Source organism: Sinocyclocheilus grahami, unplaced genomic scaffold (genome assembly GCF_001515645.1).
Source record: "Sinocyclocheilus grahami isolate Dianchi unplaced genomic scaffold, SAMN03320097.WGS_v1.1 scaffold911.1, whole genome shotgun sequence".
Taxonomy (NCBI): Eukaryota; Metazoa; Chordata; class Actinopteri; order Cypriniformes; family Cyprinidae; genus Sinocyclocheilus; species Sinocyclocheilus grahami.
Genome location: NW_015506090.1, coordinates 26603 through 49686, shown reverse-complemented (window position 1 = coordinate 49686; position 23084 = coordinate 26603). Strand labels below are relative to the sequence as shown.

Genomic DNA, 23084 nt, shown 5'->3' with positions numbered 1-23084 from the left:
TTTTTTTTTTTTTTGCTTACTTGGATCCGGACATACAGCCGTATATAAATGCCACGCAGCTTATTTAAGAAGTGTTGAGTGAAGGGATGCTACAAACGCGTGTCGTCTTTATCCGCTGAGGGGTTTCTGTTCTGAAGGACTGGGGCTCACCTTCCAAAGTACCTCGTTTACAGTGTTTTGTGACCATTTTACCCATTTTTATTTGTAATTTTTCTTTCCATCATGCTTGAATTATTTAAATCTGTCTCGGCTGTAAAATAATCTGGACTATTTTTAGTGCGCATCAGATAATGTCACTTTTTCCACATTGTACTACTGTAAATTATTGTATAAAGTAAATCAAATGGGCTTTTCTCAGGCTGGTATTTTTTTAACTATTTCCCCATCGACTCAGGCTATTTCTTCTCTTCCTTGGTTTTTTTTACGTTTCTTTCTCAGTAGTTTTGAATCATGAAATGGGGTAAATATTCCACGTGTATTCGTTCTGTAGGATCGTTTGGTTTGTTGATCTCCTCTTTGGTTTCTCTCTATCTGTAAGTGAATTGGCCTCACTTTATAACAGCATCATGTCAAAAAATACAAGCTGTGTAACAAAAAAAGGACATGAAAGGGTCGATCGTAGCTAGAGGCACTTATGAGCTCTCCTTAGAACATTTCCATGATGATGTTTTCTATAAATGTTGGCAATAATGTAATATTTTCTATGCAGCCCGAGTGTTTTTCTGATGACTGGCCCGAGTAAGTCAGAATGCTGTTACAGGACATACTGATGTACATAGATCTCCTTCTATATTTCAAATCCAAATTTACACTGAAAATGCATGGATTTTTAGAGTAATTGTTTTATATAATTGTTTATAAAGTCATTAAACTCAAATCACTGTTTTCACCTGTAATCTGGCTTTAATGTAATTTAGTGTGCTTTCAAGTACATTTTACGATTCATGATTCAGAAGCATTTGATGATGATTGTCTGTACCAATTAATACAAGCTTCTTTTTGGGTAAATTTTACAAACTGTCGCTGATGGTGTTGCTTATTTCAGTATGATAGATTTTAATGCCAGGAAACTTGAGTCTGTCACTTTTGTCATCAATGCATTGCCTCATTTACCATTTTAAAGTATGTTGCTTTGACCTTGAGCCTGCTGTTTGATGCATGGGAACTACAACTGTACATGCCAGAGAAAAAGCATGGAGTTTTGCCATCTGCATGATGTTCTGCTCTTGCTCAACTCTTGCTTTCAGACTCGAGTGCAAATGCATTTCTTCTGTCCTCTTGCACAAGTTGACTTGTGTGGTTACAGAAATGAGCAGAAGTGAAAACATTGCCGATGACACCAATTTACACTATTTCACAAGTGAAAAACCTACAGCATGCTCTCACTAGTTGAGTATAGGAAGAAAAGCTTGCTTGTTAACCCAGCTTACAGCATCTCAATTATTGATTGTTAACAGACTGAGAGAAGTGATGAGACCGTCAAGCCCATGTCTTCCGATAGTTTAATAGTTGACGTCAAATGCATGATTCATATGCTTACAGTTCCATTGATGTTACCAGAAGAGACATTTCTACAAACAAAAATCATTTCACACATAAATACATTTTAGAATGCATAATGTTAAATGAGCTTAAGATGCAAGATAAACTATTTGATGACTTTCTACTACAAGCCAAAGGCTTATGCCGTCTATAGGAAAGATAAGGAAGTTTACTGAGACTGAAGCACTGCAGGGTGAGCGTCACTGGATATTTTGTAACATGATCTATGTCTTACCCACAACTATGGTAACTTGGCTGTCTGATGTAATCTAATATGGCTGTCACAGGTTTAAAGACAGGCAAAGGGAGTAACAATAACGACCCACTTCCAGGCGTTTGAAAAATAAGAGCATATAAAGGCAACATTTATTCAGGCGAGCGTCATCCTGTAGGACAAGAAGCAGTTGAAATGGCTGTGGGTTTTAGTAGGTCTTTTTCTCCTCGAATATAATGTTGGCAGTGGCTTTCTTGGCTGCAAGACAAAAAAGACTGGATTAACAAGAGTTCATAACTGATTTTAAAGACTGCAAGGAAACACAGAGCTTGGACATATCACTGATGAAACGTCACCTGTCAGTGAAGATCCCTTATATTCAAATGCATTTTTAATTGCTATTTCTCCAATCAGAAACCAACTCAACTGACAAAAACAGCAAATGCATGAACTGCATCTGGTTTTCACCTTCATCTCTAAACTTGTCTGCCGCCTCTGATGCTTTATCCGTGATGTCTTTCATCACATTGTCGATCTTGGCTTCATTCTTTAAGAAGAAGGGCCGGATGATCCTTGTGTAGATCAAAACAGAGCCGTTTGATGGAGTGGGAGCCATGCACCAAACCAAGAAAGCACACTAGCGAGCCAAAAGAGAAGCAAAGCCATTAGTCTACACCATATTAGAAAAGCATTCATTTTACAAATGAAAATATTAATGTTGTGGCCACTGTCCATTCACACAGTTGTTCTTTTAAGGGTTCAAGCACAAAATGCACTAAAAGTAAACGCGTTTGGGCTGTAACTCCTCGATCGTCAATCTTAAGGCACCACAAACTGAGGGGCCTTAAATCACTGGATCAAAAGTGATCAAAATCAGGTTGAACTGTAGTTCAGTGTGGGCACGTCTAGCCCGAACGTATTTATCAGAAGACACCACCTTTAAATGGCTATAGCTTTTGATAGCATTGTGATATTTTCAGAAAATGTATGTCTCTCCCATCTAATTTCAATAGGTCAATAAAGTCAGTAATGATCAAAAATATGTTAATAGGAAAATAAGGTTTGGCACACTTAAGAGGATGGTCTCTACACCATACTGAGAACCACCAACCTTTTCTTTTAGTTTTAAACTTTGAATCCTTTGGTCTAGAAACATCACGATTCTTCTTCTGATTTGTATCTTCAGGGTAATTTTAATGAACTAAATTCTATTAATTAAAACCTGTGCGTTTATGATTTAACATTAATCAAATATTCTTCTCTCTCAGTCTTCTCTTCATACTGGCCCTGCACTGACTTGATGACTATTCCTTTAATCTAATATTTTCTGTTATTCTTATTAGTTGTTGCATTTGTGATGCTTATCAATCATTTAAAAAATGGTTTTACTATTTATTATAACTATCTCAAAAATCTAAATTCCCCCATTCTTGTCATGCACCAATCTTTTTTTGTGTGTATTTTTCATTAAATAACAATTACAGGTGAAATTTTGTTGCCAGGGTTACTTTACGAATGCACTGAAAAGTCCAAATCAACACGACTGACATGTTATTACAATAAAATGCATTTAACTGTAGCTAACATACTGTTATGTACTGTACGATACCTTTCCCAGGAAGTAGAAGGGGAACCAGGAGAAGAAAATGTCAGCGAAGAACTCGGCGACGCTGAACACGCCGTAAACCACCCAGTAGGTCAGCCATTTGGTGTCGTCCTCTTTGGTTGCGCTCTCGATGGCTTTGATTCTGCAAACACATGAAGAGTCACAGTCTGATATGATGACCTGAAGTCTGCGTTCTCTACACACCGTTTGTTATTTCAGATTTACTAATATTAGATAACAGACGGACGATTGTTCATTTAGAGCATTAGATAACTGCTTCTCTTGTCTTGGGAGAAGACCAGGATGTTTAAACCCTGTTTGTGTGTGTGTGTATGTGTGTGTGTGTGTAAATATACAAATAACCCTAACAATGCTTTATTTTTCAGGTACAGTAGGTGTATTTAGTAGTAGCATTCAAGAAATTGTATTAATAAAACACTATTAAAGTTCTTCAGTCAGAGCAGTGAATGGTTTTTCTCTTTTTATTGTATTTGTTTTGTTTGTTTTATTAACATTAAATGGATAGTTCACCCAAAATTTACAATTATGTCATCATTTACTCACTGTCAAGATGTTTTAAGCCTGAATGAGTTTCTTTCTTCTGTTGAACATAAGTTGCTGGTCCCCAGTGACTTCCATAGTATTTTTCTCCTAATATCAAAGTCAATGGGGACCAGCAACTGTTTGGTTACCTACATTCTTTAAAATATCTTCTTTTGTGTTCAGCACAAGAGAGAAATCAATACAGGTTTGGGACAACATGAGAGTGAGTAAACGATGACAGAAATACAATTTTTGGGTGAACTATCCCTTTAATGGCAAGCAGCAGCATGTTTAGGATTATTAGTCTGCTGTCACTTTAAGACCTTCATGCATCTAATATACAGTCACGCATCTGTTCTTCTCTCAACTGTTTACTTTCACTTTAGACATAACCAACTGTTTATATGTAAACCTTGTGTGGTTTTGACAGTATTAGCGCAATCAGACACAAAAGATAACTTAGTCCAGTAATCATGCGCTGTTTGACATGATTTTTAATGTGCGCGCACTTCAGAAAAAGCGCATGTCAGAACAGCTCGTAAATGAAATGTTTAACCGACGAGGCTTTAAAACCCATGCAAATAATGTACCTTTGTGATTGCGAATAAGTGCAGTGTCCCATGAGTGTAAATGAGTTAGATGTGATGTGAATGTATGTGGCGTTGTACAGTATATTGATGTGTGCTGTAGCGCAATACTATGATATTTTATGGACCTTACAATATGACATGAATATGTAGCTTATACTCAAGAAAGAAAACGGAGCGAAAATACTCAGTTTAGTGCAGATATTGTTATTTACATGGCCAAAAACTAAGATGAAATTCTGACAGTTTTTAATGTAAAAGTATAAGGGGGTGGGAGCTATGATGATTGAGAGATTAACAAATAGATCAATAAACATTCCTCAATCATATTTGATGCATTTAAAAAAATGATGAATGGAAAATCAAATAAGTAAAAAAAAAAAAAGTTGCTTCAGTCTAGTAAATGATCATCTTGAAATATTACTAATAATATGAAAGTTCTTACGCTTACTTGATAAAAATCAGTAAAGATATCACAGCAAAAAGACACGACGCACAAGCTGAAGGTGGATGTTTGTACAATTAAACTTCAATGCTTTTTACTTGCTAAAAAAGTGTGAACCATCAGTAAGAAAGGCATGTAGTAGATTGAGTACAACAGGGTTTTCAGCAAAGTTTTGATTATGTTGATAATTTAGAGGCCTTAGAAATGCATGCATCAAATATGACAGAGCAGGCTTTATAGGGTTAATTTCACGTGATGTCTAGATTAGTGAGTCACACGGGCTTCTGTGGTTTGCCTTCTTTAACCCTGAACTGTCTCAGCATTTCACCTGATAATGGTACAAGATTGTGAATTTATATCATTTTCATAATTCTGTTCATTATTACATTAATAGCAGTGTGTTTAATGGGTTGAAAGTTCAAACCGTCAAAATCTGAAAGTGCTTCAAGTGTCCCCTGAAAAGGTTTTTGTTTTGTGATATAAGTGAAACTGCATGCTTGACACGCAACACCAAACCTCACTGATTCCTGCGTGCCAAGCAAACACAGTTCAGCTTCCTTGTGACCATATTTTGTGTGTGTTGATCAATGTTTCTATGTGAAGAAAAGCCTACATTAGTCTGTTCATTATATAAAGAGATGCGGTCTCTTCAGCAGACTTGGATTAAACTGCTGGATTCATGGATTGTTTTCTTGTACAATGTTTTTGTTAACTTTTTGAAGCTTGAAAATTTGGGTTGCCTGGACTTTCAAAAGACGGACAGTTATGACGATATTCAGAACAAGAGACTGTGAGTGTGATATTGGTTTTATATAACAGAAGATAACACAAGAGGTTAACAATATTGCCTGTTACTTTGTCCATTTGATCTCTACTAAAGAAAATAGGTGCAAATGAATCAGCGATGTAAAAGATTAAATTATTCAATTCATCACATTAATAATAACCTCATTAACATTGCAAAAGAAAATGAACTTCCATAATTTGCAGGTCCTTTTAAGATTAGCATAATTTAGTGGAGATTGTGCTTTTCCCCCAATATAGGTTTATTCATGATCAGTAAATTGGACATGAGTAATTATTTATTTGTTATTTATTCATTACATTATATTATATTCAGATTATGTTATTTATTGAAAGGTTATATTCTTTAAAATTGGGTGAATTAATTATCTGTTTAAGTGCTGTTGATCAGACGTTGTTGAGATGCTTAATGGGTGGACAACTAAAACTAAAACTATTTAATGAAAGACTGAACACATTTTGAAACTGAGAAGTGTAGGTGTAATAAGCAATGGCTCCTGCTGCCTACTCCTTTTGCTCACTGTGTTGTCTTGTAAATATTGTTAAAGCTTTTTTTTTTTGAGTTTGAGCCAAAACAAATTAAATAAATATGTTGTGTTACTGTTATATAACAATGTTATGTACTCTAAAACTATTCATGTTAGATGGTTGTTATGAAATAGCACAGATGTGCATAATGATATATTACAATTATAAGATGTGCGAAATAAATCACGATCAAGGGGGTGGAGATGGGTGGGTTTAGAGGTGGAGATGAGGTGGAGATGGGTGGGTTTAGAGGTGGAGATGAGGTGGAGATGGGTGGGTTTAGAGGTGGAGATGAGGTGGAGATGGGTGGGTTTAGAGGTGGAGATGAGGTGGAGATGGGTGGGTTTAGAGGTGGAGATGAGGTGGAGATGGGTGGGTTTAGAGGTGGAGATGGGTGAGTTTAGAGGTGGAGATGGGTGGGTTTAGGGGTGGAGATGGGTGGGTTTAGGGGTGGAGATGGGTGGGTTTAGGGGTTGAGATGGGTGGGTTTAGGTATCAGGGGGTGGAGACGGGTGGGTTTAGAGGCCAGAAAGATCGATTACAGCTCCAACTCACGATATGTACGCAGGATAGACGAATCCGATGAGATTACAGAGCAGAGAAGCGCCGTATCCGATCACCAGATAGACCGCAAGGATCGCGATGACAGCTGCAAGACAAAAGACAACACCAGCTGTATTCGTGCGCGCACAGCATTAAACTGACACGGTTCCTGGTTCAGGTCTTCCTCCAGCAGCGCTCACCATATGCGATGTAGGACCTGCTCACTCCGGTCCTCGCCTCGATCTTCGCCAGCACGTCCGTCATGAGGTTCTTCTCGTACAGGAACTTCTCGAAGCGTTCTTTCAGCCCGTGCGCCATGATTCGTCTGCTCCGAGGATGGCTGTATCGAGAGATGAAGAGAGATGAACTCAACAGCAGCTGAAGTCCCGCTGCTCTCACCAGCTCCGTGTGTGGCTGGGGCGTGACGTCACGCAGCCACTTCCTCCACCGCACCTCTTTTATTTGCTCGCGGAGCTCGTGAATACATGCACGAACGGGGAAATGAGACGTGGCTGTCTCCCACAAAAACATCATAGTAACAAAAACAGAGGATTAATAATATGGGTTTACGCACATCACGTTATGGCATTATCTACACGGGGGGGGAAAACAAGAATAACAAATGCTTTTCAAAAGCACAAAAATAAGATTACAACCTATCTTTTTTTCTTTTTCTATTTTTAAATGGTCATAATACATTAAAAAATGCCACCCTCCGTAGCGGAGCGAGGCAGACAGCCGCGAAAGATAGGCTTTTATTCTTTAACATTTAAAGTGGAATAAAGCTGCCGCTGAAAATATGGGTATCGATCTATTCCTAGTGGCTTGGGCTTAGACTGTACGAAAAGCCCAATGCATCCGAGTTATAATTTTGATTAATATAAACACATTTATGTATTGCATGATCATTCTAAAACAAACAATCAGACAAACTTGCTAATCTCCTAAATCGCTCTCTGAGCTTCACTGTGATTGGCCTCTTGGTGATGTCCGTTATGTGCAGAGCGATGTGATTGGTCAAGAGCTCTACGTTTGCGCGCGCTGTCATTATCTGACGCTTCTGGTCCCGCCTACTCTCAAGTGCTTCATGGATTTGCGGCGCTATATTTTTAGCTTGTTAGCATGCTAGCATCAGCATCGTCGATATAAATCCACAGCACTGCTTGCTCTTTTATTGTTAAGCGGTTGAATGGTACAGAACCATGTACTTTAGACACATATTATAAATGCGAAGCACGCGAGTGTAGTAGCTTTGCGCTGTTTTTAACGCACTAGTCTTGCTTGTTCGGGATGTTTTTACCCTTAACATGGAGACAAAACGAGGGGAGATTCCCAACGGGCTGCTGGATGACCTTTGCAGGTAACCCGTGACTCATGATGTTGGGTTCATGGTTGAGTATTTTCTGTGTTGTGTCTTGTAGTCGCTTCATTCTTCACATCCCCAGCGAGGAGAGGGACAATGCCATCAGAGTTTGCTTCCAGATTGAACTTGCCCATTGGTTTTACCTGGACTTCTGCATGCAAAATTCACCAGGACTGCCTCAGTGTGGGATAAGGGACTTTGCCAAGGCTGATATCCTTAAGAGATGTTGTTATAATATTCTTATATGAAAGCATATTTGGGCCAGAGAGAGTACGGAGTACTAAATGCACAGTTTTTCTGAAGTGTCTTTGGCTTTCAGCCAGTGCTTTTTTGCTTGAGCAGAATATTGCGTTGGAGAGCCACAAACCCCAACACGCACGTTTAGCTCGTTTAAAAGCAATAGAATTTTACCCAAAGTGCTGCACAATTCAGAAAACAAAGAACAGAAAATCAGTCGAGGGAGCACATGATCTTTCTTTTTATTACTTTATCTATTGGCATTTATAGCAAATATAGAGAAAATCAAATTTGCAACAAGAAGGAGCCTCATGAATAAACATTCGACAGAACTTTACCCTTTTTTCTTCGTGCGAATCCGTTCATGACATCGGAAACATCTAGCTAACGGTTCACAGACATCAAACACTGTCTTCACTGTCACAAGCAAATATATATATAATATAAAATGCCTTCTAAATGCGATCAAATTCTTAAAGTGTGCATCACACCTTAATTGTTTATGTAATGTAACTGTCATCGAAAGCGGTTCACAAACTAAAGATTTAAGGGAGAACTTTGCTGCATGATTGTGTCAGATTGTGCAAAGTATAATGTTTCTGAAATGTGCAGGATTGAACCTCAGATTGGATTTATAGAAACCTGGGGTGTATTCCAGAAAGCACGGTTAACTTACCGTCAGCTAAACCCTGAACTTTTGGTTGATTAACCCCAAACCTTGCTTACTCGAGGTATGTGGTTCCAAAACCGCGTCCGGGAGTAAGTTCACTCAACTCCGAGTATGTTCCTGGTTGAGACTCGAGACATTCTCAACAGAGCGACGATTCGACGAGTCACTATGGAAACAGACACTAAGAAAAAGCATGCCATGCCGTTTCTTTCTTTTTCTTTTGTTCAGTGGTCGTTTACATGCTTAGTGCATATCGCCACCTAATTGATGGTTGTGCAATCATTTTTCTTTTTTTTCGTTTAATCTTTAATCCTTGAGAATATTAATTATATTGTTTGTTTGATGCTAATTATATATTAAGTCATATCAGATATGTATTTTGATTTTGACATTATAGAAAATGCCGATCCATGTGTGAGATGATAAATATATATATATAATATAATAAATTAAACATTACCTTGTCATAGTGTTTTATAATTTATACAGATAACTGTTATATATGCTAATAAAATAAATAACCATATCTGAATAAAATATTTCCTTATTTATTACTTATATTAGCGCTTCATCATTAACATATCATACAAATATATATATAATAGGCTATATTACATATTGTAATTTTATATAATGTTGTGCGCTATCTGTCAGGCCCACTGAAGGCTCGTCAGTAGGTCACGTGTGCGCTGAAGTGAACTAACCCTGGAACAGAAGCTGCTCCGGAGGAGGTTATCTTCAGAGAGCAAGTTACTATGGTTACATACCCTGAAAGTCACCTCTGATTTTGGAACCGAAAGCTGAGGTTATCCGCATGCTTATCCTCAAACATACCCCCATATGCCACATAACCTGCTTTTTGGAATACCCCCCAAGTAACCCTAAACTTTTTAAAATCTCATCAATGCTGCAGTAACAAAGCTATCAGTTGAAAGGAATTCTGTCAGAGACATGCATTTTTATTCCATGTAAACATAAAACTTTCTGACATTCGGCTCTACTTTCAGCAGTGTTCATTTCGTTAGGGTTGTAGTTTTCGTCAACAACATTTTTTCACAGAACATAATGAGACTTTAACTAAATAAAACCCAGTTTGAATAACAAAAACCATGAACTGTTGACCTTTTTTTCCTTCTCTGTGTGTCTCCTTAACATTATGATCAATTTTTAATCATTGTCCATTCCTGCTGCCCCATGGAGAGGATGTTCAGAAGGTTTTAGAGCAGTGGAAAGAGTATAAGATGGGTGTGCCTACGTTTGGTGCCATTATTCTTGATGAAACGCTTGACAATGTATGTATACAGCTGCTGGAAGCATCATAAACTAATTATGTGATTTAAAAGAGGGTTGCAGAAACCTTCATATATTCATAAAGTTCTCATTTGTGATTTATGTTGACCTGAAGGTGTTGATGGTCCAGGGTTATCTGGCCAAGTCTGGCTGGGGTTTTCCTAAAGGGAAAGTCAATGAAGATGAGGCTTTCCATGACTGCGCCGTTAGAGAAGTATGCAGCTTTCTCGGCTTTCAAAATGTAAGTGTTGAGAGGTAAGGGTAATGAAAACCACTGTTAAGGTTGTTTGATTTCTCTGCAGGTTTTGGAGGAGACGGGCTTTGATATCCGAGATCGTATCTGCCAAAAAACATACATTGAGCAGAGGATTTCAGATCAGTTGGTTCGATTGTACATTATACCAGGAGTTCCTAAAGACACCAAGTTCAACCCCAAGACCAGAAAAGAAATAAGGGTATATATACATTTTAATGCTCAATAGAAGCACATGTGTTTGATTGTACAAAGCTCTGATTGTGTTTCTCTGCTCTTTTGGTTCCTGATAGAACATTGAATGGTTCTCAGTGGATAAACTGCCTTGCCACAGGAACGATATGACCCCGAAATCCAAGCTTGGACTGGCTCCTAACAAGTTTTTTATGGCTATTCCATTTATGAGGTACATCTTGTCATTAATGATGTTCTAGAGTGATCCATGTTCATGTTTTTTTGTTGTTGTGTGGAGTATGAGTGTAAGGTGTAATGTGCTCATCTGCAGGCAGCTGAGAGAGTGGATTGCCAAACACAAAGGAGAGTCAACGAGCAGCGATGAGGATTTTGCATCCAATGGCACACCAAGCAAACCATTCCGGTGCGATCATTCTTGCTATAAAAGGCATTCACCATTACATTTTCACGTGTGAAAATATGTTATGTTTTGCATAACAAGCTAATAGTGCTGTAGCATTATAGTGCTTCAGCTCTATGGTAGGGATGGACCAGGATGGTGGGCTGATCGACTAATCGTCTAATAACTGAGTATGTTAGTGGTTATGCATTTAAAGAGGGATGCAATTGTCAAATAAGAGCCAACAGACTAATTATAGTTAAAGGGTTAGTTCACCCAAAAATGAAAGTTAGGCTGTGTTTTACTCACCCCTGAGGCATCCTAGGTGTATATGACTTTCTTCTTTCAGACGAATCCAGTCGGAGTTATATTAAAAATAGTCTTTGATCTTTCAAGTTCTATAATTGCAGTCAGCGGGTGTTGCAGTGCTTCAGTCCAAAAGACGTGAAATAAAAAGCTCCCTTCCATAAAAAAAAAAGTGTCTCACACGGCTCCAGGGTGTGAACAAAGGCCTCCTGTAGCGAATCTATGTGTTTTTGTAAGAAAAATATCCATATTCACAATGTAATAATCACTTGAATCTAGCTTGTGCTCACTGTTGTAAAGGGAAGCAGTGGAGGATGACGAAGGAGGTCAGCTTTGTGCATGTGCCGCTCAGAAGTGACGCACGTGGAAGCACAGCGGAGAGATCAAAACAAAACAACGGTCACTAATTAGAAGTACAAAACGAGGATTTGTAAAGAAGAATGTCGGAGGATTTCGATATAAGCCAAGAGGAGACTGGTTTTCCTTTGCTAAAGTAAGGAAACTTTGCTTCCTTTGCTCCTGCAAACAAACGTTGGTTTTCACGAGACTCACCGGCGTATGCGCAAAGCTGACCTCGTACGTCATCCGTCCGGAGCTGCTTCAGTGTACAACAGTTTAATATATGACTGGATTCATCTGAAAGAAGAAAGTCATATACACCTAGGATGCCTCGGGGGTGAGTAAAACATAGCCTAATTTTCATTTTTGGGTGAACTAACCCTTTAATTCACATATTTATTTGTTGACTATCTGAAGACTGCATTATCACTTATTATTTGTGGGGCCTTAAGACCGACTTGTCATTCAGAAGGCCCACTGATTTATGTATTAAATTGACTATGAAATAATGGTGTATTACATTCAAATTATTTAAAATATCAAAATATTACAATTTTATAAAATATTGCACAGAACAAGGATATTTAATTAAAGTTCCAGTATATTCGGCCATTATATTTTTAATATTTAATATTTTTTAATACTTTTTTGGAATTGTTATACATTTCCATCTGGTCAGCAGTAGTACTTTGTAAAAGAAAAAAAGACCAAACAATCATCAAAGATGAGGATATTGAACCAAAGTGAAAAAAGTTGTTGTTTTTTTGTCATCAGTTGAGCCCAGTTGGATATGAGTATTAAAAGGTAAGATTAGATGTTTTATCAGGCTATTATTCTTTTTACAGTTCGATACCTATGTGTTGCAGAAGGCCGTGTGACTGTGAAAAGAAACTGTTTGGGGTTCAGGGTTTTCGTCTTGAAGTCTGGACCATTTTTATATCTGCCATCTGCAAACAATATTCAGTCACACCATTTTTTAAAAATGAAATGCTCTTAACATGCTGATTAATAATGCTAAATGTAGACAAAAATGTATTGTCACAAATCCGGTTTAATGGAACCAAAGTCATATTAACGAAAGATCATTAGCTTAACAGTAGTGCTACTGTTGTTATTGTGTCTCACGGTCCATTGGAATCAAACCGTAGTCTGTAGGACCCTGGCATAGTGTTAATGTTTCTAGAACACCAAGTATATAATCTTCTGCATAGTTATGTGTGCATTTTACTGCATGCCATAAAATGAGCAATCAGGTGACTGTTGAAATGATGACATGCACGCATTTTTGTTGTTCCTCTTCTCAGCTCTAAGCCCAGAAGGTCTCAGATGTTGGTGGAAGCGTCTCCTGAAAGCTGGTCCAAGCAAAAACAACAGAAACTCTTCGGACAAACCTCCCAGAGCGAGTTAGTAGATGTGCTTAAACCCAAGGTAGGTGTTCACATCACAAAATATTGTGTGTACATATTACTGCTGTTTCGATTAGGTGCAAAAATCTACAGAAATCCACAGTATGCGAGAACTGAATTCAGAGCTTATTCACAGTTTTTTTCACTTTCACTAACTCTGTCAGTGTTATAATGAGGTTTCACTGATTGGTTGGTTTATTTTCTTGCAGAATCATGTGAAAGGCAACAGCAAGAAACACCAGGAGTCTCCAAACCTGAAAAAAAGAGCTAATGGTGTCAGCCAGCAGCTGGTAAGCTGCTGCACACATTTACTGTACATTACAATACAAGTTATAGTTGTGTAACACTATATTTACTTTGTAGAAAGATGACAAGAAACTTCAGCCCAGAAGACTGCAGGATAACTTCGACACGGGTAAATAAGCTTTTTAAGGAATGATGCATTGGGGATTAGAAATGGGGCTTTGTGATTATAGCTAAATCAAATGAACTGTAGTTTATCACAAGCAAAATCCTCACAAATATCCAGTATGTAATCAGAATTGATGAGTGTTTGAATGTTTTGTGATACATGACAGTAATGATGTGCTCAGATCTGCGATCAGGATTTCTCCATGCAGATTTCACAACAGGTGAAAAAAATCGATTCTCCGATACATCGCGATTCTCTCTTCAACGATTCTGAACGTGGCTTTTTCCCAGCAAATGGCACGTGTGCGCGCTAGAGACGCGGCTTGCTTCATTGCACAGAAGTTGCGCTGTGAGACACGTGTGCATTGCTTGACCGTGTGTGCTTCCACCTGCCGTGTTTTACTTTAGATATGCTTTCATTTCTGCCGTTTAATGCAGTACTATTAGATGCACGAAACTCGCGCACTGACAGACTTTCACGTGCGCTCGATCGCGGCTGCGGTTAAATGCACTTGCATATACTTTTATATGAAATTGATGTAAATATATGTCAGTTATGTTTTCAGAGCAGGACAGAACATCTGATATATCGAATTAGATCTGTGCATTAGTGTAAATGCAGCCTGTTAAAGCTGCCACTGTCTATGATCTCATAATCAAATGGCAATAATGCTGATGGCTGTGTATGGCTGTAAAATTAATAATTTAATGCACAAATTTAAAATGCTGTCCACAACTGTTTTCACTTTTCAGTCATTCTACAATTGTTTTTGCAGATGCATCTGGTGACGTCTATGGCTGTAACGGACAGGCAGACTTGTGTTATGAGGAATACATCCACTCCTCACGGTCTTTCCTCAGCTTCAGATTTGATAGAGAGGCCATCATGAAATCCTGCTTCGAGTCCTGAAGTTCTGTTGTACTGCCTCTGGTTTTTAAAAGATTTGAAGCAGCAAATTTCCTTAAGATCTACAAGTGGATCTTCTGCGCTGTAAACCTGTTAGTCAAGATGCATTGTGTGTTGGACCAAGATTACAGATAAATCCAAAAAATTCCTTTTTTCACAAGACAAATGTCAGTTCCTATTCATCTGGATCTGGAATGCTGTTAGCTTGACTTCTTTTTAGACTTGATATTTATTCTAAAACTTGTGCCCAATTATGAATGCATCATTTTGTCACTGAAGAGAAGTTTTTCTTGGTAAACTTGCTCTTAGTAATCTGTTAAGAAACTAACTGGTTTGTCTGAAACACACTTAACAGTAGTTTGGTTCGGAGCCCCTGAAGTGTGTATTCTGCTCTTCTTGTTTCATTGTGAATTCAGATGTTACAATAATAATCGGTCCAGCTGTATGTTGAATTTCTATGGCTGAAGTCGTCTCAGTGTTCGTTGTGTGCTTAAACGTACAACCTTGCAAATATAAGAAGCTGCTCAAAAGCATCCTTTCAGAACGTCACATGACGGGTACTGTACAGATAGGGTTGACATTACTCGTCCAACAGCAGTAAAACCCATTGAAGCCCTATATACTGTGAGTCCTCAGTCACCAAATGTCTGCTCAGTTTGATGCGTATTAGATTTTTGCTGTTTGGTAAATGACATTTCTTCCATGTTTCCCTGAAATTGTTTTCTGTTGTCATTTATATTTTTTTTATCATGCTTCAACTGCTGCCCAGGTTTCTTCACCCTCCACAAGGTTACAATACAATATTCATATTTTCTCTGTGAAATGGCACTGATATCTGTGGTAAGTTGATTTACAATTATGCTACATGATTTGCTTAACAACATCTATGGTTTGTATTGTCATTTATTTTCTCGTTCTCATTTTTTGGTAAATAAAGACACTTTCTTAAAGAGTGATGGTCTATTTTGCCTTTCCACATTAAAAAATATACATCCTCTATCAACAAGAAATGAAGCAAGGATTACTTTGGCAATATTACTTGTGCCATCTTTTCTAATATAATCAAAAATTTACAACACATTGAATCCCTTAATAAAGAAGTGAAATCAAGGAAATACTTTAATTGTAAATACTTGGATTGAGATCTGGGGATTTAGGAGGCCAAAATTGCCTGCCTTCTCATAGTACATGGGTGTCCAATCCTATTCCTGGAGGACCAATGTCTTGCAGAGTTTAGTTCCAAACAGCTCCAACACACTTGTCTGGAAGTCTGAAAACTATCTATGGTTTGTATTGTCATTTATTTTCTCTTTCTCATTTTTTGGTAAATAAAGACACTTTCTTAAAGAGTGATGGTCTATTTTGCCTTTCCACATTAAAAAATATACATCCTCTATCAACAAGAAATGAAGCAAGGATTACTTTGGCAATATTACTTGTGCCATCTTTTCTAATATAATCAAAAATTTACAACACATTGAATCCCTTAATAAAGAAGTGAAATCAAGGAAATACTTTAATTGTAAATACTTGGATTGAGATCTGGGGATTTAGGAGGCCAAAATTGCCTGCCTTCTCATAGTACATGGGTGTCCAATCCTATTCCTGGAGGACCAATGTCTTGCAGAGTTTAGTTCCAAACAGCTCCAACACACTTGTCTGGAAGTCTGAAAACCTTTGATTAGTTGATTTGGGTGTGTTTAATAAGAGTTGGAGCCACCTGAATTGCTCAATGGTCCAGTTCTGATGTTCATATGGACACAAAAGGGTCACCATGGGCACTCTGACCAGTCCACCTCATACACAGCCAGTTGCGATGCACCGTATATTCTGACACCTTTCTCTCATGGCCAGAATTAAGCTCTTCAGCAATTTGAGCTACATTAGCTCTTCTGTGTAATCAGACTGGACGGTTAAGCCTTCGCTCCCCATATGCATCAGTGAGCCTTGGGCACCCATAACCCTGACGCCGGGTTCACCGGTTGACCTTCTTTACAATTTTTTGGTATGTACTAACTACTGCATACTGAGAACACCCCACAAGACTTGTCATTTTGAAGACACCCTGACCTAATCATCTAGCCATCACTATTTGGCCCTTGTCAAGAAATTTCAACAACCGATGGTTCACTTGCTGCCTAATATATCACATCCTCTGACAGATGCCACTGTAATGATATAGTCAGTGTTATTCAACTCACCTGTCAATGGTTTTAATGTTTAATGAGGCTGTGGAGCAGAAGAACCTGCAAATTCATGACCAGCAGATGTCATCTGGAGAAAAGTGGTAACCTCAAAATGAAAAAGTGTGCAAGATAAACACTTCATTTAAGAGTGCTGTTATCTTGCAATATACAATCCCTTGGCAGAATACTATCCCCCACTCACCCCAAAGCAACTATTGTCTTTTATTAACTTTAACTTTATTTACCAACAGGAACATTGGATGGGAACTTAGTCCACATCTTTCAGTAGATGTGGGCAAAATTATCTCACCACCATTAATATAAGCATGATTAATGTCTTTCTCTGTCCAGTGGAGTAAGGTCTTCTCTTCCATGAACGGCCTCCCTTTTCCTTTAAAAAAAGCCAAGGATTGTGCTGCTTTTCCTATTGCATCACTGACTGTGCACGAGACTCTAACTACTCACTGTATCATGAAAACATGTGGGGTAGATTTGCCAACTTTATCATGTTTTTTCTTCTCCAGTTTGTAAACAGAGTCTATGAGCTTATATAGGAGCAGTCTATATGTTCTAGATTCAAGAACCAGAACGTATATACGTGTTTCCCTGCCATCAGTTTGGAGAATGGATGAATGGACAACATCTATGACAGATTAAATGATGAATCATTAACATCTCAAATTGCCCTTAGAGTTGCTGAATGAAAATTTTACACTACTGTAATGAACAAGTGCCACATCAAAAAAAAAAAAACTTTCATAACGATGTGATCAGTGATGTTGTGATGTTGAATGCTACTGGAGAACTGCAACTAATATATATTAGGACTCAATGAAAAGATGGGAATTTCCTGGGATTGTGGAATAATCCTCCAGTCAGTTCCTGTTTTGTTTATGGCTGAACATAATCCCAGAATGTTCGACACAGTGCTGTGATGCTTAAACATCTTAAAGAAAATTAAACGATAATTTCAAATCATTTGAGTTAATGATTGTGTGAATTATAACCACATTCCAGCTCATTGGACATAATTTTGTCCACTGGAATCCTTGCACATCTCATTTGTAGTTGACATGACAGAAGTTACTGATTAAAAATTTCTCTCAGAAGAGAGTTTATATAATCAGGATTACAAGACAAGTCATCCACTCTCCAAACTGCTTGGGTTGCAGGGATAGTAGAGCCGATCCCAGCATCTCGGGCCAGGGATGGATGGCCTCTCATACAGACATACTCACTGTCTGAGTCAAGTGAGCCTATGGTCAAGTAAGACTCTCCAATTCACCTATCCTTCATATCAGTTATGCCTGATTATGGGGAAGCAGAGCACTGCAGGGAGAACATGTAAACTCCACACAGAAAGACCTTCTGAGAGTTTATGGTCAAGTAGCATTGACAGTAGTGCAGGGGTGTCTACAGTACTCTTGCTCCTGGAGGGTCAATGTGCTGCAGAGTTAATCTCCGCCTGCCCCAAACATACAGGTCTGGAAGTGATCCTAAATGCCTTGATTAACTAGTTCAGGTATGTTTAATTGGGGTTGGAGCTAAACTCAGCAGAACAGTGGCTCTCCAGGAGCAGGAGTAGACACCCCTGCAATAGTGTGATTCTGAATCAGGGATGGACAGCTTCGGTCCTGGAGGTCCACTGTCCTGCAGAGTTTAGTTCCACCCCTAATCGAACACACCTAGCTGTAATTTTCAATTTGGCCCCCAGGACCAGAGTTGCTCATCCCTGATCTGGATCAACCTCCATTTTCTAGTGCCGTGCTTCTCAACCTGTCCTGGGGAACCCCAACCACTGCATATTTTGTATGCATATTGAGTATGTGTTGAACCTTTTGGACTCTGTTCACTATTCAGCCTGTCATCTCAGGTTATGCAGGGGTGACAAACTCAGTTCCTGGAGGGCTGGAGCCCTGCAGGAGTTTAGTTCCAACACACAAACCATGTACTTTTCAAATAAGCCTGAAGGACTTGATTAGCTGGATCAGGTGCATTTAAAGGGTCATATGATGCGATTTAAATTTTTCCTCTTTGAAGTGTTACAAGCTCTTGGTGCATAAAGAAGATCTGTAAAGTTGCAAAGACTAAAGTCTCAAATCCAAAGAGATATTCTTTATAAAAGTTAAGTCAACCACGCCTACCTAAAACGGCTCGTTCTAACACGCCCCCACATGTCTACGTCACGATGTGGGAAGATTTGCATAACACCGCCCAAATGTTCACGCAAAGAAAGAAAGCGTAACTTTTATTCTCGCTGTAGTATCGTTGCTGCCGTCATGCTTAGAGCTGAACCGTGCTGGTTGCTGAGGAAATGCACCAACTTCACGCTGTGGATCGCCGGATCGGCTTTCACCGTGGACGAAGCGGAGTCCAGCCCGGGTCGTCACATGTGGTTGCCGCAAGCCTGCCGGCCGCTCCTTTGTCAAATCCACCGGCCGTGCCGTTCTCAAGCCCACCGGCTGTCGCTCACTGTAGGCCTCCGTGTGTGACGCTGTGTGTTTCATTGTGAAAGTGAAACTACTTTGTTTGGATTTCTGTCACACGCTTGAGGTATTCGGCCAGTCACAACGCACTGGATAGCTGGCCAATCACAGCACACCTCGCTTTTTCAGACCGATGAGCTTTGTAAAAATCGACGTGTTTCAGAAAGGCGGGGCATAGAGGAGAAACAATAATGTACAGTATGTGGAAAATAATGTGTTTTTTAACCTTAAGCCGCATAAACACATTTCATTACACCAAATACACCAAATAATGTTCTTTTTAGCAAAATCATATGACCCCTTTAATTAGGGTTGAATCTAAACTCTTCAGTGCTGTGGCCCTCCAGGAACTGAGTTTGACACCCCTGGGTTATGATGTTGGACTGTTTATTAGACATTCCCTATAACAGGGTTCTACAACCCTGCTCCTGGAGAGCTACAGTCCTGCAGATTTCATCTCCAACCCTAATCAAACACACCTGAAACAGCTAATCAAGGTGTTCAGGGTTACTTGATAATTACAGACAAGTGTGTTCAAGCAGGGTTGGAAATGAAGTCTGCAGGCCTGTAGCTTTCCAGGAGCAGTGTTGGAGATCCCTGCCCTATAGGAACATCCCTTGATGGGTTGTTATTCCCTATAAAAACTGGGAGTGAGTTCTCACTCTCAATCTGCCCCCTTGCATAAAGCTTTAGTGAAGCCTTTTCTGGTTAGTTTCATCTCAAATGTTGATCCCTTCTTGCCACATATTAGATCAGGGGTGTCCAAACATTTTAGGAAGTTTTTACCCTTAGTTCATTTGAGAACAATCATTCTCTGGCCGGTGTATTGTGTATGTGCAACATCTCAAATGATCTCAGATCCCCCTTAAAGGACCAACAAATGAACTGTACTCACATCACCTCACAACATTGTCTGTGTACAATTTATTTGTGAGTCCTTTTCTGGTTTGTTATGTATAATGTGAAGGTGAAAACGCAGCATTTCATATGGCAGAAATACATTGAGACTTGCCATTAATAGATTACAGCTTTTTTTCACTGGTAAAAACCTTTTCACATGACTGGCACAGGCACTCTGTATCTGCACCTATTGATATTTGGAGAGAGATTTGCATTAAATATCCTCAACATCTAATAATATTAAAGTTCTTCAAAAATGAAAAGTAGTGGAGAATTGATGCCACATAACTGCTAAGGGTGTATTCACACAGGAAAGTCCCCTAGTTCACTTGCTTTGGTCCGGACCAAATACAATGTAGATTTTTGTTTGGTGTGGTTCGCTTTCACACTGCCCTTTTTGCAAGTGAACGAGAAATTGTAAACAAAACCACAGGTGTGCTAAGGTCATCCATTCACTGGAAAGAAATTCTCAAGTGTACCAGAGTTCATTTGGAACCAGACCGAGACCACATCTTCAGCTGGGTCTCGGTGCGGTTGTTTGGTCCGCACTCGAGTGCGATTGCTGTATTCACACCTGCCCAAAAGATCCGCACCAAGGGGGGAAACGAACTTGAGTTTGATTTAATCGAACCAAACAAGACGAGAGTACTGAAAAAGCTCCCCTTTAAGTCCACTTACATTGTGAACACCAAAGTCACTGAGATCACTTTTGTATCAGTTTCCCTTTCTGGTTCATGTCACCAAACTAGATTTGTTTCTGAAAGTCTATGTGGCACCACCATTAGAGCTGAAAATAAAGGAGTGTCTTGAGTAAGGGATACAGATCCATTACAATTGATTGTTGTAGTCATGACAAATTTGTATCATTAATGATTTGCCTATGGATTGCAGTGTTTCCCAATCTTAGTCCTGATCAAACACACCTGATTTAACTTATCAGCTCGTTAGCAGAGACTCCAAGACCTGAACTGGGTGTGTCTGATGATGGGGCATTTTGACGTTACTCCTCTCTGTTTACCAAGTAGTTGAATGAGGCATTACTCTCTTTTTTTGGGGCCACCAGATCTTTTAAGAGGGTAAAAGTCTTTGAATTGATGACTGATAAGAACACCTCTCTGTGCATGACTGTTTGGCTTCCAGTAAACTGATTGTGGGAATGTTAGATGCGGTATTGTACCCGAATACCTTACTAGTTGTGTACGTTGTGAGCTTGCCTCCAGGGGTGACTGAAGTAAAGGATGTGGTTGCTACGGTGGGTTCCCAAGGCTGTGTGGTAGAACTCTCATTGCCGGAGCAGATTGAATCTGTTGACTTATCTGCTTTGGAGTTGGAGGAGCAAGATAGGGTCAGGACCCTGTTGCAGAGCTATCAGTGTGTGTTTTCGGCTCATGACAGTGACTAACCTGATCTCGCATGACATTCCCCTTTACAGATGAAATCCCAGTCCGGCAGCGATATAGGCGTTTGCCCCCTTCGGAGTATGATGTGGTGAAGACGCACATCAACCAGCTGCTGGAGGGCCAGATAATTAGAGAGAGTTGTAGTCCCTATGCGTCTCCTATTGTTTTAGTGAAAAAGAAAGATGGTGGCCTGCGCATGTGCGTAGACTACCGTCTGTTGAATTCAAAGACCAGGAAGGACGCGTTTCTGCTGCCTCGCATAGAGGAGAAGTTAGATGCACTGACAGGAGCCCGCTGGTTTTCCACTTTGGATTTGGCCAGCGGGTACAACCAAGTTCCAGTCACTGAGGGGGATAGGCCCAAGACTGCATTCTGTACTCCGTTCGGGTTATTCGAATGGAATAGGATGCCTTTTGGCCTTTGTAATGCTCCCAGCACTTTCCAGCGTTTGATGGAAAGATTGTTTGGTGATCAGCGGCATCAGTCGTTGCTTTTGTATTTGGACGACATTGTGGTATTTTCCTCCTCAGTGACCCAGCATCTGGAACGGCTGGAGGTGGTCTTGAGTCGATTGAAACGGGAAGGTCTTAAAGCAAAGCTGTGTGCGTTCTTCAAACCACGGGTTAAGTATTTGGGTCATGTGGTGTCCTCCCAGGGGGTCGCCACAGACCCAAGTAAAGTGGAGGTAGTGGCGAATTGGAGCCGTCCTAGTAATGTTACAGAGCTCCGTTCATTTTTAGGGTTTGCCAGTTACTATCGCCGTTTTGTGGAGGGATTTGCCAAATTGGCAGCCCCTCTACATAAGTTGGTTGCTCAGTTTGTTGGGGGCAGGCATAAATTGTCAGGACCAAGATTTGCCAGTGCGTGGACCGAGCATTGTCAAAAGAGTTTTGACACCTTGAAGGATAAGCTCACAACTTCGCCTATTCTCGCATATGCCGATTTTTCATTGCCCTTCATCCTTGAAGTGGATGCCAGTCACCGGGGCCTGGGGGCAGTCCTCTCCCAGGAACAGGAGGGAAAGGTTCGACCGATCGCGTTTGCCAGTCGCAGTGTGCGGCCCACCGAGCGCAACCCGGTAAATTACAGCTCAATGAGACTTGAATTTTTGGCGCTCAAGTGGGCAATGACGGAAAAATTCCGAGAGTATTTGTTGGGGCATAAATGTATGGTTTTTACAGACAATAACCCCCTGAGTCATTTGTCATCAGCAAAACTGAGGGCCACAGAACAGCGCTGGGCAGCCCAGCTTGCTGGTTTTGACTTTGAAATTCGGTACAGGCCAGGTAAGAGTAATGGTAACGCTGATGCCCTTTCGAGACAGCCTCCAGTGGACAGCGATGGGGTGGGACAGTTTTTACCAGCCACTGTGGTTCCTGCATCTGTACAACAGGTAGCAGGAGTGGAGCCGGTATATCAGGCCACCCAAGCTTCCCTTAAGGTCTTTCCAAGCCATTCTGTAGCTGATTTGAGGGTATTACAAGCGTCTGACCCAGATATTGGTAGGGTCTTGTGTTTCTGGCGGCGTAAGCGCTTTCCTAGCT

General features: G+C 39.8%; 2 protein-coding genes and 1 pseudogene across 2 annotated transcripts; 2 read left to right on the top strand and 1 right to left on the bottom strand.

The window, feature by feature from the left end:
* Positions 1-1488: 1488 nt before the first annotated feature.
* Positions 1489-7257, bottom strand: LOC107564108 (receptor expression-enhancing protein 5). Its single transcript, XM_016249103.1, has 5 exons — positions 7013-7257; positions 6825-6918; positions 3366-3504; positions 2225-2393; positions 1489-2014 (listed from the first exon to the last, which is right to left on the bottom strand). Exons 1-5 carry the CDS (start codon positions 7128-7130, stop codon positions 1965-1967), a joined length of 570 nt encoding a protein of 189 aa, XP_016104589.1. The 5' UTR covers positions 7131-7257; the 3' UTR covers positions 1489-1964.
* A 341-nt stretch (positions 7258-7598) lies between these two features.
* On the top strand, positions 7599-15410 carry LOC107564107 (m7GpppN-mRNA hydrolase-like). Its single transcript, XM_016249102.1, has 11 exons — positions 7599-8172; positions 8234-8385; positions 10247-10374; positions 10488-10586; positions 10675-10827; positions 10919-11031; positions 11131-11223; positions 13149-13272; positions 13460-13540; positions 13614-13665; positions 14438-15410. Exons 1-11 carry the CDS (start codon positions 8120-8122, stop codon positions 14569-14571), a joined length of 1182 nt encoding a protein of 393 aa, XP_016104588.1. The 5' UTR covers positions 7599-8119; the 3' UTR covers positions 14572-15410.
* Positions 15411-21296: 5886 nt separating this feature from the next.
* Positions 21297-23084, top strand: part of LOC107564114 (uncharacterized) — a 9958-nt pseudogene continuing 8170 nt past the window's right edge.